The 20503-nt window shown below is 32.8% G+C and overlaps 1 protein-coding gene across 1 annotated transcript in view; it reads left to right on the forward strand.

Annotated features, from left to right (window-relative positions):
- The window catches only part of Rsrc1 (arginine and serine rich coiled-coil 1), a 413588-nt gene that overhangs the window by 84544 nt on the left and 308541 nt on the right, over positions 1-20503 (forward strand). Inside the window, exon 5 of the mRNA XM_005006761.4 lies at positions 13588-13752. Within this exon, the coding sequence (XP_005006818.3) occupies positions 13588-13752 (165 nt within the window). The remainder of the gene's footprint in view (positions 1-13587; positions 13753-20503) is intronic.

The following is a 20503-nucleotide window of genomic DNA, read 5'->3' on the forward strand; positions in this document are numbered from 1 at the left end:
TACTATATTGTTAATGTGTTACTTTGGAAATGTTTTTAATTTAGCTGACAGAAACACTATTTCTCTCCCTGGATGATATTTAGGAATTTTACTGTTTTCCCTTATATTTTTTCCCCTGGCTCTGTGGAATTTTACCTTACATATTTATAGATGAGAACTTACCAGAAATTTCCCACTGCAGCTTTCTGTATTCCTCTTCCTGTTTTCTGTTCTTTGATACAGTCTTTGCAAATACTGCTACCTTGGCCTCCCTTAAGGTTTTTCTGCCTCCTTAACCTAGCGAATCCACCAGGCTTTAATTTCCCTCTTCCTGCTCTGTTGCCTAGAAACTTTCTGGAGGCAATAAGCTGAGGGCATTCCTAGGGTTCCTTACTTGTTTCCTTTTTTGCAGATGATCACAGGCCCATGCTGCCTGTTGTACAGGTCTGAAGTAGTTGTTTCATACACCGCGTCTGCTTGTCTAGTTTTTTGTGGTGGGTTATATTCAGTCTTTGAGCTCCGGGAGGGTAAGACTCCAATACTGGTTATTTACTTCCAATATTTATTGTTTTATTTGTACCTTTTCTAGTTACAGTTTTCACAGACAGTTTCTGAACTTTACTGATCTTGAAGAATCAACTGCTGTTTTTATCTTCTGCTTCATTAAGTTTTGCTCTTCAATTTCTTTTTACCTATGTTGAATTTCAGTTCTTTCTTTCTTCCTTTCTTTTTTTGTACTGGGGATCAAACTCATGACCTCGCATTTGCCAGGCAGATAGCTTATGCCACAGAGCTAAATCCTCAGCCTTCAATTTCAGTTTTCTATTAGTTTTCTAACTCTTAGAGATACTTATGTCACTTATTTTTAACTTTTATTCTGTTCTTATTTGCAGTTAGCTCTGTAAATTTTCCTGAGTTGGGGTTTAGCTCTATGATTGTATTTAATTCAGTTATTTAAACAGTACACACTGTGGTTTCTTCTTTCTTATTAGTTATATAGACATGTATTACTTAGTTTCTACACATTTAGAGACTATTCTAGTTGTGCTTTTTCATTGTTTTCTTAATTCCTATATAATTAGAATGTTTTTGGTCTTTCAGATATGTTGGAGATTATCTTTATGATCCACTATGTGGTTTAGTTTAAGAAATATTATAGATAAACCAGGAGAATGAGTATTCTGCATTTTGAGGTATACGTAAGTAAATCAAACCATTTGTTCTAAATCTTTTATTTTATTTATTTATTTTTTTTGGTACAGGGATCAAACTCACGACCTTGCGCTTGCCAGGCAGGTGCTTATGCCGCTGAGCTAAATCCATGGCTAAATCTCTTAATTTTAAAATATTCTCTTAAAAGGCTGCTTATTTTATCAGTTATTGAAACAGCTACAGAGAAATTTGTAACCAGAATTTTGCCTTTAATAAAGCTTTATCACCTTCACTTTATATATTTTCAGTTTCTGTCATTATGTGTTTACAAATTCAGAATTGTTATATATGTTTTTTATTGATTGACCTTATTATCATAGTTTTTATCTTTATTTCTAAGTCCTTACTTTGGAGTTTACTTTATCTGATGTTGGGATAGTTTCATCATCTTTCTTTTTGTTATTGTATACATATTTTTTCCATATTTAAATGTTCAACTATTCTTTGATTTTGTATTTTGAGTGTTCATTTTGCATATCATTTGTAGGTAAAAATTCCTGGTGGATGATGTTATCATTATGTATGTCTAAACTGTACTAGTAAAAATTTTTTTAATCAGTAACGGGGATCGAACTCACGACCGCACGCTTGCAAGGCAGGCGCTTATGCCGCTGAGCTAAAAAGGGTTCGGTTTCAAAAGTTTTCTATAGATTACTTTTTTCAGTCAGTACTTTTTAAATTTCATTTGTAATTACTGATATACTTGTATTTAATGTATCATGTTATTCATTGTTTTCTATTTGTCCAGTCCATTTTTTCCTACTCTCTTCACTTCTGTGCGTGAATTCCATTTCATTTGCTTATCAGCTTGTTAGAGTATATTCTTTTAGTCATACATTAAGTGATTTACCTAGTGTCTTGGTTACTTTTCTATTGTTCAGACAAAATACTTGATGTCCAAAGTGAAGCAAGGGAAGGTTTATTTCTTACGGGTTTGGGGATTTCAGTTTTAGTCCATACTCAGCTGGCTCCAAGGCAGGGTGTCCTGGTGAGGTCATGGTCACCACAAACAGCAAGAGTGAACAGAGCAAAACAGCAAAGATATGCTTTCTTCCTGCCTTGTACTGCATGCCAACCCCACCCCTGGATGCATGCAACTCAAAAACCACCAATGCCAGTGCCAGAAAACAAACCAATCACGAATGCCAGACTTAACCATGTCCATGATTGCATGAGGCTTGGCGGAGGCCCTTCTGAACACAAACCATAACACCTAAGAATTGTGACTTTATTAGAGTGTAACATAAATTATTACCATAGTCTTCTGTGGCTTTGAAAAAAATTTTTTTTCTGAATCCAGGGCTTTGTGCCGTGGTTGACAAGCTTGCCACTAATCTGCTCGCTTTCTTAACATTTATTTTTGAGATAGGGCTTGGTAAGTTGCCCAACTTGTCTTTTACTGGATTCTTCTGTCTAGCCTACCATGTGGCTGGAATTATAAGTGTGTACCACTAGATCTAGTTTAGCTGTGATTACTGAAAGATAGTTTGGCTGGATATAATATTGCAAACACATTTTTCCCCCTCAGGGACTTCCTTAGGAAAATCAAATCCATTATTTATTGTATATTTTGTAGCCAATAAGAGTGATAGCAGCTTGACTCTTTGTTACTGACTATAGAGTGAAACATTCTTTTTCCTCAAATGTGTGATAACTTTATTAGTACATATCTCAGATGTCCTAGGTTAGCTTCCCAGTGGACTCTGGCTACATACAGGTTTCTTTACTTCTAGGAGTGTTCTTGGATTATGACTGTAATATTCTCTTAAGTTGAATGTTCATTGTCTGTTTCTTCTTTTTATTAGTTCCTACCATTGTTTTGGTTTTACTTGGCTTTTTTTCTATCACTAATGTCTATGTCTCTTATTATATGCTCAGTCATATTCTCTTTTTAGCATCTTATAATTTAGTATTATTTTTGAGAGAGGTTTTTTTCTTTCGTTTCTTTCCTAAATCATTGAGAAATCATTTTATAGCTCTATATTGTTTAGCCACATCTCTATTTCTGCATTGCTTTTATATTTAACTCATGTTGAAGTATTATCTTCTAGTCTTTTCTGCTTCATGATTTTTTAATTAGGCACATTTGCATTTTATTCTGAAAAGATTTTTAAAAATTTTTTTCATATACTTTCTTTGTATGGCTGTTGGATTCCTTTTTCCCTCATGATGAATACATAATTTTCCTAACAATAACTGACAATTCTGTGGATGGACTGAAGATTTTGGGGGCCTATAAGGTTTCTTAATGGGCACTGTACTGTTCAGTGAAACAAAGCTTTTAAAATAATGGACAATTTTATATTAATAGCTAGGTCTGTTTGATATGATCTTGTTTTTGTAAGAGGTATGAACTTCAGGATTTTTGTTTTTCTAACTTGTTTTTCTTTACCACCAAACCACAAATGAGTACTTTCTTTGTCAAACTGCATTGCTTTCCCAGAGTATAGATCCTTTAAAAAAAAATTCCCCTTATTGTAGTTTTAATTGGGTTTTGGTAGGGAGTAAAATAATTTACTCATGTTCACAATATCTTCCTAACATGGAATCCATGTTAGTTTTTATTCAGTATGTAGTTATTTTATTTCATTTTAATTGCAGTTTTATTTTATGATAAATGTAGTCTTTATAGAATTCAACTTAAGAGATTATTTGAAGTATACTAGCCATTTTTTTGAAAGACACAATATTAGGGTATTTGTTTTGATTACATGTGTTTAGAACTTATTAGCCAATTAAGAAAGTTGAGAAATTGGTTTTTGAGGGCAGTAATTCATTTTATGTAGAGATGTTATGGTGATTCTTCTTATTCGTAGATATTGAAAGCATTTATCTGCTATAATAGGACATTTTGTTGTCCATTTATTGTTTATATATTGTGTGTTCTAGAGTGCCACATTTTTTATCAAATGGTTCTTTGCTTATAATATATCTCCATATTGGCTTTGTACTCTAGAGATTTCTAGAGTGATTTATCAGAAAGATATTTAAGGAATCAAGGACAAATAGCATCTTAAATTTTAATATAGTGTGGCCTATTTTTTATTTGTTTGGAAATCTTTTTAGTCTGCTACTTTTTTTTTCCTGAAGGGGACCCTTCAAATTTGTACTTAGAGCTAGCTAATGAGGTGAATTGTGTTGTTTATATATCTAGGAAGTGAATCTTATTCAAAATTGTGTAAAATGATTTTTATTATAACTAAGATATAAGTAGTTTAATTCACTATAAATCTGTTTGTTTTATTGTCCTTTTAAACAGCCTTTGCATGTATTTTTGCATTTGCCATCTTTTCACATATGTTTTCTTCAGAGTCACATTTTGCTACCTGCAGTCCACAAGCAGTATACAGATTAAAGTATGAACATTAAGATATCGGGGGGGGATTAGGATCTAATATTTTATGTTATATATTTATTTGATGTTTTAAGGCCTACTACTTTATATTTGATACTGTAGGTGACTTAACTTCTGCGACTGCTTTCCTGAGTTATTGAACTACACTGGTATCATTGATCAGAGACTATTCTAGAATGGCATAGATTGCTTATAAGAAGACATAGGGCAAATAATGAGCAAGGCAGTTTTGGAGAATGGCAGGTATGGGTTCCAGAGTGGAGTTTTTGCATTAGGGAAAATTGGTGAGAATTGAGCTTCTGTTGGGTAAGTTTGAGAAAGAAGGTGCTAAGGTAGAGTTAGTTACACTGCATTGTAGTTGATAGAAGTCTTTGCTAATGGTTGTATTTACCTTTGGTACAGTGGTGATAGGAGAGAGGTCATAGTCTGCTTTGTGTGGGACAGTACCAACTTAGTTCTGTTGTTCTCATACCGTAGTAACTCTTAACTCCATGAAAGATCGCCTTTTATTCTTAAAAGGGTTGGAGGCTTGGATGATAGGTTATGTGGTTTTCCTGTTAATAGCAAACCACTGAAATTTGGCTGTTGAGAGTTACCTATGGAGAACACGTGGACTTTAGCCCTTCACATTATTGTTGTCTTCATATATAAAAGAAATTCAGTGAAATGAGCATTCTTTATGTGAAAGTTAAGAATTTAATGATCTGTCAAAACCAGAAGAGTTGCGTGAAAACGTTTTGATACCCTTCTGAGTTACAGTTTACAGACTCATTCACATTAGTACATGTCTCTCTTACTGTTTTCTTGCTGTTTGCTTCTTCCAAGTCATTTGTCTGTTAGCTCATAATTCATTTAACTACTATTATTTATTTATAGGTAAATTTTACTAAGTAAAATAGTTGTGATTCTTATTTTGCATGAAAGGAAATACATACTCAGCAGAAAATAACTTACTCAAGAGTGCCATTACTTGAGTTTATTTTTTATTTCATATTTATATAAATTTAAGTACATTGATAATAGATACATTTCATTCTGAGAGTATAATAAAAACATGATTTTACCAAAATCTATTTTATTTACAATCTATAAATTGTACATTTTACCTAACAGTGTATTTTTTTAAGGAAAAAATAGACAAATAAATTATATTGGACATCTGTTTAAGAGAAGCAACTGAAATTTTGTTGAGTGTAATTCACCTGTATTTTTAAAATGTCTATTTTTCATTAACATATATTAATTATACATATTAAAAGGGATTAGTGTGATGTTTCAATATATGCATGTTCTGTATTGAATACATGCATGTTCAGATTCCCTTTATCCACTCGTGCTGCTATCCAGCCTCTAGGTATCACTAATCTTCATTCCACGTGGTCCTTCCCCAATTTAGCTTTAAATTCACATATGAGAGAGAGCATACAGTACTTGTATTTCTGTGTGTGGGGCTTATTTCTCTTGACATAACATCCTCTAGTTCCATTCATTTTGCTACAAGTAATTGAATTTCACTCCTTTTTGAAGCTGAATGATACAGTATTGTGTGTATCTATGTATCTGTATTATATACATGTCAGATTTTCTTTATTCATCTGTTGATGGGTAAGTTGATTTTGATTTTGATTTTTTTTTGGTACTGGGGATCAAACTCACGACCTTGCCCCTGCTAGGCAGGTGCTTATGCCACTGAGCTAAATCTCCAGCCCTTAAGGGTAGGTTGATTTTGTATGTTTATTTTGAATAGTGCCACAGTAAACATGGACATATGGATCCCTTTTGGTATGCTGATTGTATGTCTTTTAATATGTAAGTACACCCAGAAGTGGGATCTTATGGTAAGATCTTTCCTTCCCCTCCCCTCCTTCTCATCCCATCCCCTCCCTTTTCTTCTCCTCTCCTTTCCTTTTCCTCTCCATCCCTCACTCTTTCCTTCCTTTTTTTTTTGAGACAGTATCTTGTTGAATGAATGCCTCAAATTTGTGATCTTCCTTGCTCGGTCTCCCATAAAGTAGGATTAGAAGGATGTGCAACTGTGCCTAGGTTATTTTTAGTTTCTTTGAGGAACCTCCATACTGTTCCTCCATCATAGATGTAGTTGTGGCAGTCTATGAGAGTTCCTTTTCCCCTTCATTTTTGTTAGCATTTGTTATTTCTTGTTCTTATGAAAGTAACCATTTAAAATAATATGAGATGGTAATCTTACTGTAGGCCATGATGCCTAATGATGTTGAGCATATTTGAACCTTGTCAGCCATTTACTTTTCTTCTTTTGAGAAAGTTTTTCGAATTCTTTATATATTCTGAATAGCAACCTTTGTCAGAATTGGCAAATACTTCCATTCTGTAGTGTGTTTTTTGCTCTGAAGATTTATGTTGTTGCTGTTGCTGTGTACGAGATTTTTAACATGATAGAATCTCGTTTCTGTTTTGTAATTATTCTTGCACTTTTGGGGTCGTACCCAAAAAAATAATTCCCTATGCCACTGTCATAAAGTGTTTCGACGATATGAGTTTTTTTTTTTTTTTTTTTTTTTTTTAGCAGCTTCAGGTCTTACATTTTGTGCTTTGATTTATTTTGAATTGAATTTTTATGGGGTGAAAGATAATGATCCTGTTTCAGTCTTTTGCATGTACAGTTTTTCCAATCTCATTTATTTCCAATGAATATTTTTGCGACTTTTTTTAGAACCACTTGGCTGTCGATGTGGGTTTATTTCTGAGACCTCTATTCTGTTCCATTGGTCTATGTATGTTTTTATGCCAGTTTTGGTTACTGTGGCTCTGTAAAACATCTAAATATCAGCTATATGCTGATATAAGCTTTTAGCTTTTTGTTTTTGGGTTGAAAATTGCTTTTGCTATGCTTCCCTATAAAGTTTATGATTGTTTATTTCACTTTGTTAAGAATGTTGGTGGTATTTGGATGGGATTGCAATTAATTTGTAAAGTATGGGTATTTTTAGTAATCTTAGTTCTTCTAATTCTCAAGCATGTGAGGTCTTTCCATTTTTTGAGTCTTCTTTAATTTCTTTCAATGATGTTTTGTAGGTTTCATTGTAAAAGTCTTTTACTTCCTTGGCTAAATTTATTTCTAGGTTTTTTTTTTTTTGTAACCATTGTTAATGTGATTCCTAAGAAGTCTTAGTATTGATGATTAAATATACTATTGAGTTTTATATATTGATTTCATATCCTACAACATTATTGAATCCATTTATTATTTTTATTTTAATAGTTTTTTTTTTAGCAGAATCTTTAGGTTTTTGTGTCATTACAAATAGTAGTACTTAGACTTTTTCCCTTTTTTATGTGCATACCTTTTACTTTTTCTTTCTCTTGGCTGATTGCATTGGCTAAGATTTCTAGTGCTACGTTGAATAAGATCAGTAAGACTGGACATCTTTGTCGTTCACTTTGAGCCTTTCTCCATTTGGTATGACTTAAGTTATTAAATTTGTGTCATATTTAAATATGATATAATGTAATATAGTTCTTTCCATATCTAATTTGCTCAGAATTCTTATGAGGAAAGAATATTGAATTTTATCAAATGCTTTTCCTATTGAGATGATTATATGATTTTTATTTTTCATTTTGTTGATATGATATTTTTATTGATTTCCATGCTGAGCTATCCATGCATATCTGGGAAATAATCTAAATTCATCATGTGACTTATCTTTCAAATGTGCTGTTAGATTCAATTTCTTAGTATTTTGTTGAAAATTTTTATGTTTATGTTCATTAAAGAATAGTTGTGTCCTCATCTGGTTTCAGTACCAGAATAAGGCTGGTTTTGGAGAATGAGTTTGGAAGGCTGTCCTTCCTTTCAGTTCTTTGGAACAGTTTGACAAGAATTGGTATCATTTCTTCCTCAGGAGTTAATGCAGAGTGCAACAGTGAACCTTTCTCGTCCTGAACTTGTATTTGTTTCTCATTTAGTGTCACTGCTTGTTATTAATCTATTCAGGTTGTCTATGTCTCTCTGGTTCTGTTTTGTTAGTTTATATGTGTCCAGAAGTTTACCCATATCCAATAGGTATTCTAATAGTTTACATGTAGTTGTTTATGAATTACCTCCAGCAAGCCTTTTGGTTTCTATAATGAGTTGTAACATTTTCATTTTCATTTCTACTTTTATGTATTTGGTTCTTCTCTTGTTTGTCTTAAAGGATTGTTGATTGTATCTTTTCAGATTTCAGCTGTTTAGTGTATTGATCGGTTTTATTGTATTGATAATCTATTTTGCGTATTTTTGCTCTGATTTATTTTCTTTTACTGATATTGGGTTTGTTTTGTTCTTACTTACCTAGACCCTTGTGTTGCATCAGTAGGTGATTTAAAAATAAATAAATAAGTGCATTTATTTACTTACTTATTTATTGGCATGGAATATTATTGTTAAAAACTTTCTTGTTAGTAACCCCGGAGTTTTGGTAAGGTGTATTTCTTTCTTGTTTCAAATCTTTAAAAAAAAATTTCCCATTTAATTTGCTCAGTGGCTTTTGCTGTTCATTGGCATGTTGCTAAGACTACATGTATTTTCAGTTTCTAAAGTTACCTTTGTTGTTCGTATCTAGTTTTATTTCATTGTGGTCTGAGAAGTTTTGTGGTATGATTTGGAGTTTTTTAACTTTGTTGAGACTTCTTTTATGACTGGATGTATGCCTAGTATGGAGAATATTACATGTGTTGTTGAAAAAAATGTGTATCCTACAGCTATTGATTGAAATGTTTTGTATAAGCATGTTAGGTCTCGATCTAAATTATTGTTTAACTCTGATATTTTTTTCTCTTTATGTATGTTCATTGATGAAGCCATGATATTGGATTCTCTATTGTATTGGAACTTATCTCTCACTTTTATGAATTGATTTTTTTGTCTTTCAGTGCATATACATTTATAATTATTAAATCTTTTCATTCAGCTGATTTTTAAAATTGTTGTATAATGATGATCTTTGTGTGTTTACTTGTCTTTTATTACTGTGCATTTTCACAACTATTTCCCAGAATTATGTTTTGAACCTGACAATGTAGAACCAAGCTAAGATTAATGTGTCATACATCTGTCAGATATTATATAGGATATTTATATGTATGTTAGATATAGTGACTGAAATCACAGGACACTCCCAGTAATTTTATTCATATTACTTCCTTATTAGAACAGTTTAATATTATTTTGGATTTAACATTTTTTTAAAATTAGTATCGGGGATCGAGCTCACAACCGTGCACTTGCAAGGCAGGCGCTTATGTCGCTGAGCTAAATACCCAGCCCCTTAAGGTTATTTTGGAAGTTTGGTTCCAGGAATCAAACTTAGGACCTTGCGCTTACCAGGAAGTTTCAGCATACCCACATGTAATATAAGATTCATTCAAAACGAATAGGACAACATCTATAAGGATAATAAGCCATAATTATAAAGCTTTTCTATGGGAGGATAGTTATGTCCTAATTAAGAAAAATCATCAAGAAACTTGGAATGAAAATGATGGAAAATTCATTTTTGTACCTTATGATGATAAGGTATTTAACCAATAGTGATATTTCTAGCAGTAAATACTGTAAATTTCAAAATTGCATTAAAAAACATTATTTGTGGATTTATGCTCCAGTATTGCTCTTCATTCATTGAATGAACCTGTTAGGGAGGGAAGAGGACACACATTACTTAGGCTGATGTAATTCTCCTAGAGACTTAACTATGACCCATGTAATTCTCCTGGAGACTTAACTATGAATGTGTATCAGTACTAATTCTTATGATTTCTCCAACATCCACTTTTGTTATTCTTTGGTAATTTGTATTGGTCTTTTCTTTTTGTTTAATTGTTCTAACTAGCTATTTTATCAATTTTATTGACATTTTCATGCTACCAGGTTCTGATTTTGTTTATAATCTCTACTGTTTTCTATTTCATATTCTTACTCTTCAATGTAATGTTTCCTTTTTGTCAATAACATTGGGCTTACTTCACTTTGCTTTTGTAAGGTTTTAAAAAAAATATGTAGTGCTATGGATTGAAATCAAGGCTTCTGCCATGAACCATACCTTCAGCTCTCTTTATTTTTTGAGACTGGGTCTCATGAAATTGCTTGATGTCTAGGCTGAGTGTCAATTTTTGATCCTCCTGCTTCAGCAGAGTGCTCGAATTATAGACATGTATCACCATGCCTGGCTTTTTGTAAATGTCTTAAAGTAAAACCTGAGGTAATTGATTTTACCTCTTTTCTAATGTAAGTATTTAAAACCATGCATTTTCTTCTAAGTATTGCTTTAGCTATGTCTCACAGATTATCATATGTTGTGTTTTCATTATCATTCAGTTTAAAATATTTTCTAATTTGCCTATTGGTTTCTTACTTGACCTATGAATTAATTAAAAGTGTAGTTTCTATGTATGTTTCTGTTGTCTTACTGTTAATTTCTAATTCAACTCTGTACATTCAGTTTCATTTCTTTCATTACTGTGAAATATCTTTATTTTGGGTGATAATTTTAGTTTCTGCCGTCTAATTTATATACTTACTTTAGCTTTCCTGGGTTTATAATATGCATGATGTACATTTAGCCATTTATTTTCAACCTCTTTGTGTTTGCAAATTATAGTGCATTTGTGCATAATATATAGTTGTCTGTGGCATTTTAGTTCATCTGACAGACAATTTTTAATTATTTCCTTTAATAATATTAAATATATTCATTGTTATTATTACATTCAAATCTTATATTTAACTATTTTATCCTTTACATGTTTTTTTGTTTCTTTGTATTTTCTTTTCGGATTCTTTATGGATTAGTGAATATTTTTAAGAATTCCTTTTTATCTGTCAGATTTTTTGCTACATTTATTTTATTTTATTTATTTTTTTGGTCTTTTTCCTTTTTATTGGTACCCGGGATCGAACTCACGACTGCCTGCTTACAAGGCAGATGCTTATGCCGCTGAGCTAAATCCCCAGCCCCCATTTATTTTTTTTTTAATTCCTCTAGGAGTTACAGTATATACTCTTTACCATTTTGTTCTATTTAGAGTTACTATTTTACTGAATAAGAAATGCCCAGGAAAATGTACTAATGTAAAAGTAAGACACTTTTTAATTTTATAGGTTTATTTTCTTGACCATAGTTTACTCTATCACAGATATAGACTATGTACCTGATATTATATGTACCTCCATTTATAAATCCTCCAGTAACACATTGCAGTTTTTATTTGTATTTCAAGGGGAGACAAGTAAATATTGTGGTTTTTATCCATATATTTAGTCTTCCTAATTTTCTTCATTCTTTTCAAAGATTCATCTCCATCTGTTGCTTCTCTTGCAGAGTTTTTTTTTTATAACTTACTGTAAAGCACTCCTGCTTTTGATGCTTATTTTTATTTATTTTTTAAATCTAAAACAATGTTCTTGATTTGCTTTCCTTTCTGTATCATTATGGTACTTGATGTCATGGCTGGCTGTGTGTCTTGAATCAATTCAAATATTTACTTTTCATGTCACTTTGAGTTTGGTGAAGAGCCAGAATTTGCACAGTGCTAGGTCCAATGAATAAAGTAGTTGAGGACATACTATGATGTTTTCAAGAGCAGCAGTATTCGCTGGATTTTTGATCTCATCCTATTACACATGAAAGAAAACTTCCAGAATTGCTTTAGAAAGTTGCAACAATGCTGGGATAAGTGTATTAGAAGTAAGAGGGAGCATTTTGAGGGGGGATTGATGACAATGCATCTTTTACTGAAATACACTTTAAAAATTTAAACATATACTGGGCATTTCAATCTACCTCATACATGCCACAGCTGTGAGCCTTCTCTGTGTAGAAACTGATTAAATTGGCAATTTTCTCATTGCTATTTCCTCTTTCCAAGGGTTGGCCCCCTATAGAATCTCCATGCGTTATGTCATTCTCTAGTACCTTCATGTACTAAGTAGTTATCTGTAGTATTTTCATTCTTTTAGAAGGTTTCTTATCAATACTGTTAGCCAGAACTTGAAATTGACATTTATTAGCATATAATGTATTCTGTTGTTATGGATTGTATCTAGCTGTCCCCTGGCCAAAACAAAACAAAACTTTCAATCATAGGTGGGGCTTTTTCGAGGTGGCTAGATCTCTGGTGTGTGGTGCAGTAATCAGTGATGAAATGCTGGGCTTGATTCATGGGGTGATGCTAGGATTAAGACTGCTTCACCCTGGGTATGAATGCTAAACGCCATAAATGTGGGTAGCCTGAATAAGATGTAAGGGACAGAAAGAGAGTCAGTTACTGTTGCTGGCTGCTTGCAGCCTTCTGCATGCCTGCTTTGCCATGCCCCTCTGCCATGCCACCCTGCCTTGGAGCCAGCCAACTATGAACTGAAATTGCCATAACTGTGGGCCAAAAGAAGCCTTTCCTCCTTTAACTTTGGGTTTCAGGTATTTTGTCTCAGCAGTAAGAAAAGTAACTAAAACACCTACCTAATATTATCACTTTGTACAAAAAATAGCTGGATTACTTGATGAACAATTTTATGAAACAGAAATAAAGAATAGAGTTGAAAAGAGGCAGAGATTACAGGGATAGGAAAACCTCCATCCTTATAGGTTACATTAAACACTTTTGATTTGTTACATTATCTCACACGACCTTACTAATTAAGGTTTGACTTACATATTTGTACCTTTCACTTATTTCTGTTCAGAGTTTTTACTTGAGAAACTGAGGCAGGGAGATAACGTAAAGCCCAGGATTCAGGGCCAGCCAGGGCAACATAGACTATACAAAACCAAACAAAAAAACATAAGAAGACTTCCACTTTTAAACACTGTTTGACTGAAGGTTAGTTTTTTGCAAAATAGGCAACATATGTTACCTCATGTCATTTTAACAGTACTTACTCATAAAGAATCATACTCAAATGCTTGCTTCCTGCAGTTAATGATTAGCTTATAACTAAAGCTAATTTTTTAAATGATTTTATAGGATATTTTAAAAATGAGAAATATTTGCTGATTATATTTAATCAAATCTGCTTACTGTAGGTCCAGGTCAAGACCTCGTCCACGTTCCCATAGTCGAAGCAGCGAAAGATCCAGTCACAGAAGAACCCGTAGTAGGTCCCGGGAGAGAGATCGACGTAAAGGCAGAGATAAAGAAAAAAGAGAAAAAGATAAAAGCAAGGATAAAGAATTACACATAAAACGTGGGTAAGTTGATGCAAATTTTAGATGACTCACTGACACCATAGCAATATTCAAAGTAAGTTTTTTTTTCTCTGAAATTTCTCTTACTTCTATCCTTGTGGCTAAACTCCTGTAAGATGAATAAAAGAGAATGTAAGAGAGGAAACAGAAAAGGTAAGTAGTTACCTTATTTGATTATGGCACATTTCTGTTTTCTTTAATAATAATATAACAACTCTTAGAAACAATATAAAGTGCAATATTAATGTTTAATACACAAATAAAGGCAAATTTACATAACTTTTGGAGTTATACCTTCTATTTCTTTATTGTGAATATGAATTTAAAATGTATAGGCTATACATATAGTGATTAAAGACATCCCATAACTTACACCTGTTGAGGAAAAGAATAACAATGAAAGAGAAGGAGGGGACTATGTAACTTACTATTGCCTCTTCATTTAGAATGGTGATTAGGGTAGGAGTATGTGTATTAGACTGGATATATCTATTATTAAAACGGTGATTCTAACTGTCCATTTGGAGGATGAAATCTACTCACAACTATTTTGAAATAGTAGATGTTTCTTATTTGGCAGTTTAAATATACTGTTTGTTTTATTCAAAATTGTGATGGAATCTTTAGTTCTGTAAAATAGAACATGGAATTTATCACATCTCATGTCTTTCAAACATCTCATGTGAATCTCACTCAGAGTTGTTGTGTTCTATTAGACTGAGTCCTAGATGCCAGATTCATAAATAATATTATGTTTATTATCATTTCTTAACATTAATCACAGCAAAGATAATGAATAAAGTAAAAATAAGAGATGTCAGTTGAGGGTCCCTGGGATCTGATTTCAGAAAACTATAGTAATCTCATTCAGTGAGCTCAGTAATTTCAGTGGACCATAATATGGGTGGTTGTGTGTCAGGGTGCCCTTTCACCTAGGTAGAGCTGAGTATATTCAAATTCTTATTTCTCAATCTGATCAAAAATCAAAATAAGGATTTTTTAAATCAATATACACATTTACTATAAAAGTATTTATATATGTACTTGTGCATCCTACTTCGTTCCAGAAATAATTTATTAATATTAATTTTTAAAGATTCATAAATCTGCTTTTTAAAACCATTCAGAATTTATATTCATGTATAAGAATAACTGATGTACATTTTGGTTGTTCATAAATATATATTGATCATCAGATATGAACATTCATCCATTTACTTGCTTGGTCAACAATATTTAAATGCCTTCTATTTATTAGATCAATGTTAAGTATAAAAACATAATGTTAGTGCTAGTACTACTCGAAGCTTTCATGCAAAGGGGAAAATAAGCATAGACGGAAAGGTATCCAACTAACAACGGTACAGTCAGATGAGTTTGTAGCAAGGAAAACAAAAGAAGGAACATTCAAACACAAGTTACTTGACCATAAGTAACAGAACCCAATTATCAATGGCCTCAACTCAGGGAGCACCTGATTTACTGAATAGTAAACTATTCAGGCTTTCCAAGCCAGGGGCGTCTGTTGCAACTGAACTTTATAATCATGAATAAGAGTAAACTAGTACTCAGCTATATTCCAATAAAACTTTAATTACAAAAACTGACAGCTGGCTGATTTCACCCAAGAGTTGTCATTTGTTAATGTCTGGTTTAAACTACAAATGTGCTTACTGCTAATTAGCAAGCAATTTAAAAGGTAAGCAGAACCATGCCTTTTTTTCCCCCTTTTTTTGGTTCCTCTGGTGTGCTATTCTTGTCATGTTGGTTTTCATTTTCAGTGTTGACACATTCTGATCTCAAAATGTCTATATAAAATGATTAATCTATACTAGTCCATGTATCACAGACAGGCTCTAAGAAGATATTATTATTCAATGTGTAAATATTATATATAATACAAATGTGTATATATATTATATGTCTGTGCCAGTATGTATAATATTCAGTGTGTAATATTCAAATATGTATAAATTAGCATGTAAATATATATGCACATATATACTATAATGTATATATAATATATACACATATATATTATAATGTATATACATATATATAAATATGTATTATATATAATGTTTTATACACTGAATATTATACATACTGGCACAATATGAAGGAAAAAGCTGAAAGGAAGGAATGTTCTAAATGTTCTGTGCAAAATGAACTTCATATGAGAAGAGTGGAGGCTGGCATGGGAATATGGTATATTTGTGACATTGATGTCTGTTAAGGCTTGGTTTAGAGTAGAAAAGGAATAATGATGAGAGAGGAGTATGAGAGGTCCTGATACTATTTTAAGGAGTTTAGGGTTAATTCTTAAGTGGGAAGTCTGTAAATAATTAAGTAGAGAAACAATATGATCAGAACTACAAGGGACATGAAAAAATGCTCTATTCACAGTAGACATAATACTGATAAGCATCTAGCATTTCAAATATACTTTTTTTAGTACTGTTAATTTTGCTAAGTAATTACATGTATTATCTCATTTAATTACATTAGCAATAGGTACTTTTAATATCCTGTTAATATATAGGAAGGTACCCCTTACACTTCTAATGATGGAGCTTGTAAATGTCAGAATTAGGTTTCTAATTCAAGTTGACTGATTATTTTACTTTGATTGTCTCACTTCTTTAGTGCTCCATAATTATTGATAATGAGAGTTCAGTTTGAGATCAAATGAATGCTGTTGGCTTAAACTTTCCCAGAAAATAGCTAAAGAGAACTGAAAGAATTTTCTGTATTTTATTTATCCCTGATCAGCCCATTAACAGGTCACTTTTAAAGATGGATTCCCTTTTCCCCCTTCTCTCTATCTGTCCAACTCTTCTACTTCAGAATTTTATCTATCTAGAATTACACTGAAATATATTCACAGCTTCTAGGCCTGATGGCTTTAAAAAATTTTTGTGGGTATAGAAAGAAAGATATTCACAAACATTTTAATTAGGATTTAGATGTTAGTTTACTGTGATTATGCAACCTTATGACTAATATTTTAGCTTGTGGTGAATAACCTGTATACTTTACATACAGAAAAATATTCCATGTGCTTTTGCTTTGGCATGCATGAGACTGTTTTATCAACTTGCTTTCAAAATATCAATATTAAATGCTTATTGGTAGAACATGCAGTATACACTGATAATAAAGCAGAGCAAAGAGAGTAAAATAAGTACCGTAGTGATAAAGCAAAGTAAAGCTTTATCATTTGTTACTATTTGGACCAAAAACGGCCCCCTAAAGTGTCACATGTCAGTTGATTAGATTATGGAGGTATTTTAGCTGACTTACTCTTGGAAGGCAGGTTCTGTAGGAAGAGGCAATCCAGTGGTGGTATAACCTGGCGTTATGGACATCTACCTTCCCATCTTCTCCCTTCACTTTACTTCTTATTCACCATGATATTGATGCAGGGGAAATGCTAGATGTCAAATACATAAATTCATGTCCCCTGAAGTCCAAGGATGAATTCTAAGGAACAACAGAGGTTACAAGTAGGAAAATTTATTTGAGAAAAGGAATGGGGCGTAGGAATGGGAAATAGGATAGCACCTGAGAGACAGGAGGAGTCCCGAATGGGTTACCAGTGAGCCCACCTCTCAAAGGAAGTTTTGTGGAGCAAAATCATGAGGTGATATAAAGTGGGTCAGAATTATGATCAAACATTAAGATTGCAAGTATAGTCAATTAGGTGTATTAATGTAATGGTACCAAAAGTACATGAGTAACATCATCAACCTTGATCAATAATCTGTAATCTATAATCTTAGTTTTAGTCTTAGTCTTTGTCTTACTCTTATTCTTGGTAGGCAGGAGAGAATGATTCACCCCTAATGAGATAATGGAAATCTCAAAAGGGTGATAGCAATAATCCAAGCCTCTGTTCATCCCTTAGGGGGAAGTATGTAAAATTAGCCATTGTGACTTTAATCTTAAAATGTACCTCCAGCCACAGTCCTGATGCTTCTCATCTTTTGCACTGACTCCTTCAAGGGCCCAGCCCTGTCTGGCTGCCTACTATATTTTCACCTTATTTGCTGTATTCAGTAATAGGAGCAGCTTTGCTCTGCCATACCCCTCTGCCATGCTGTTTCTTTCCTAGAGCCACATGACTATGGACTGTAACCCGGAATCAAAATAAACCTCTCCTCCTTTAATGTAAAACCTCTCCTCCTTTGTAGTTGTCAGATATTTTGTCCCAGAGACAAGAAAGTAAGTCAGATCTCGGTACCAGAGTGACTAAAACACAATTAAATGAATAAATGCATAAATTGAGAAAAAATAAAATCAGAGGAAAAGGAATGTTTAAGCAGGGATGTACCTAATGTACTTAATAATAATGAGAAATTTTTATTAGACCTTTAGTAAAAATGTACAAAATTAGATCATTCTGAAACAGCATTTTGAAGTGGCAAAGACATTACTGTTTTGAAAATTCATGGATAGTAGAATGATTGTAATTAGAATTTGTCTTATAATGTCATAGATTGACATTCATTTTATGAACCTATTAAGTTTTGAGAGGCCTTTTCTTACAGTACTTTGAAACATTAGTATATGAAAGACATTGGCCTTGTCTTAGATTTTATCAAGACTTTTATATTTTACATTTAGAATATTTAGGATCTAAGAATATTTTGTCTTTTAAACATTGACATAGCTTTTCTTGTTTCTGTTTTTCTCCCAAATTTTGAAACTAGTCCTTTTTGCCTCTTTCCCTTTCCCTTCCTTCCTCTTCACCCTACCCTTATCCCCCACCCCTTTTTTTAATGTACTGAAAATTGGACCCAAGGCCTTCCCATTATGCCACAATCCAGCCTCTTTATAAAACTTTATTTTGAGACAGTCTTGTTGTTTCCCAGGCAGGTTTTTGTTTGTTTGTTTTGTTTTTAATTTAAGAGAGAAAAAGACACAAAAGAAAAACAAAAAGCAAAAGAAAGAAGCAACAAACCCAAAACAATGACAAGATAGGTTTTTCAAAACAAGGTGATAGGAATTTAACTTGTAATATTGCCTATTGTTACTTTCAAAAATGTTGCTTAGATTACTAGACATAGACATGCAAAATTTATCTAATTATGTGAATATTAATTGTTCTGTTCCAAGAACTAATACAGATAGTACTATGGTCATGTTAGCTATCCTATGTATATATATGTAGAAATTTATATGTGTTTTTCCTTTTCCCTTCCTTCTTTCCTCCTTTCCCTATCCAGATTACTTTCCCTCTTTGAGGAGTTTCTTACCCTTACACAATATTTGTTGTAGATTTTAGATTGTATTTGCTCTTTTAGTTTCTTACACTAGGGAGATAATACAGTGATACACATGTGAGTCTAATGTATTTTGCATATGAGTATGATCTCAAGTTGAGTTCTTTACTTAAAAATGCCTCAATGCTATCTTTCTTTATGGCTGAGTAGTACTTCATTGGTAAAAATATCACATCTTTTTTATCCATTCCCTGATTGATGGGCACTTGGGTTATTTCCAAGATTTGGCTACTACAAATTGTACTGCTATATGCTTGGGTGCACATATATCACTGAGGTGTGATGTTTCAGTTTTTCTGGGAAAATGCCCAGAACGGAATAGCTGGGTCAAATGGAACCTCTAATTTTAGCTTTTTGAGGAAACACTACACTGATTTCTACAGTGGTTGCACCAGTCTACACTCTCACCAGCAGTGGAGAAGGGTTCCTTTTCTCCCACGATCCCTCCGCATTTGTTATTGGTTGATTTCTTGATCTTGGCCACTCTTTGTGGGGTGAAATGGAATCTCAGTGTTGTTTTAATTTACATTTTTTTTTGTGTAACCAATGACACTGAACATTTTTTCATGTATTTATTTTCCATTTGTATTTCTTCATCTGAAAAGTGTGTATTCCTCTCAGATGCCCATTGTAGGATTTGTCTTTGAATTCTGGGGGCCTGATGTTTAATTCTTTTATATGTTCTAGATAGAAGTCCTTTGTCTGAAGAACAGTTGACTAAGATATTTTCCCAATTCTTGGGTTTTCTTTTTACTCTGTTGGAGATTTGTTTTGACATGTAAATACTTCGTAATATGACGAGATTCCAGTTGTTGATTCTGGGAAATATTTCCTGTGCAATTTGATTTTTGTTCATGAACTTTCTGCCTACCCCTCTGTCTTCAAGATTTCTATCTACCTTGTCTTTCAGCAGATATAGTGTTTCTGTTTTAATATTTAGATCTTTGATCCATTTAGACTTTAGTGCATGATGATAGGCATGGGAGTAGTTTTAGTTTTTGTCATATGGAGACCCAGTTTTTCCAGCACCACTTATTAAAGAGGCTTTCTTTCTTCTACTGCACATGTTTGGCCCCTTTGTTGAAGATAAGATGGCTAAGTGTGTTTGTAGTTGTGATTGTAGCTTCTAATCTATTCCATTGGTCTTCAGGTCTGTTTTTATCCTGGTGCCATGTTGATCTATCACAGTAGCTTTATAGTGTAACTTCAAGTGAGGAATTGTGATGCCTCCTGCTTTGGCTTCATGGCCCGAGAGTTGCCTTTGCGATTCTAGGTCTCTTCTAGTTCCAGATGAATTTTAGGAATGATTTCTCTATATCTGTGAAATATGCTAATGTTATTTTGATTGGAATTGCAATAAATCTGTATAACAATTTTGGGAGCACAGCTATTTTCACAATGTTTGCTCTTCCTATCTATGAACAGGGAATATCTTTCTGTTTTCTGAAATCCTCTTTGATTTTTTTTTT

Source organism: Cavia porcellus, unplaced genomic scaffold (assembly GCF_034190915.1).
Source record: "Cavia porcellus strain 051 isolate PalLab524CR breed Dunkin Hartley unplaced genomic scaffold, mCavPor4.1 scaffold_5, whole genome shotgun sequence".
In the NCBI taxonomy this organism is placed as follows: Eukaryota; Metazoa; Chordata; class Mammalia; order Rodentia; family Caviidae; genus Cavia; species Cavia porcellus.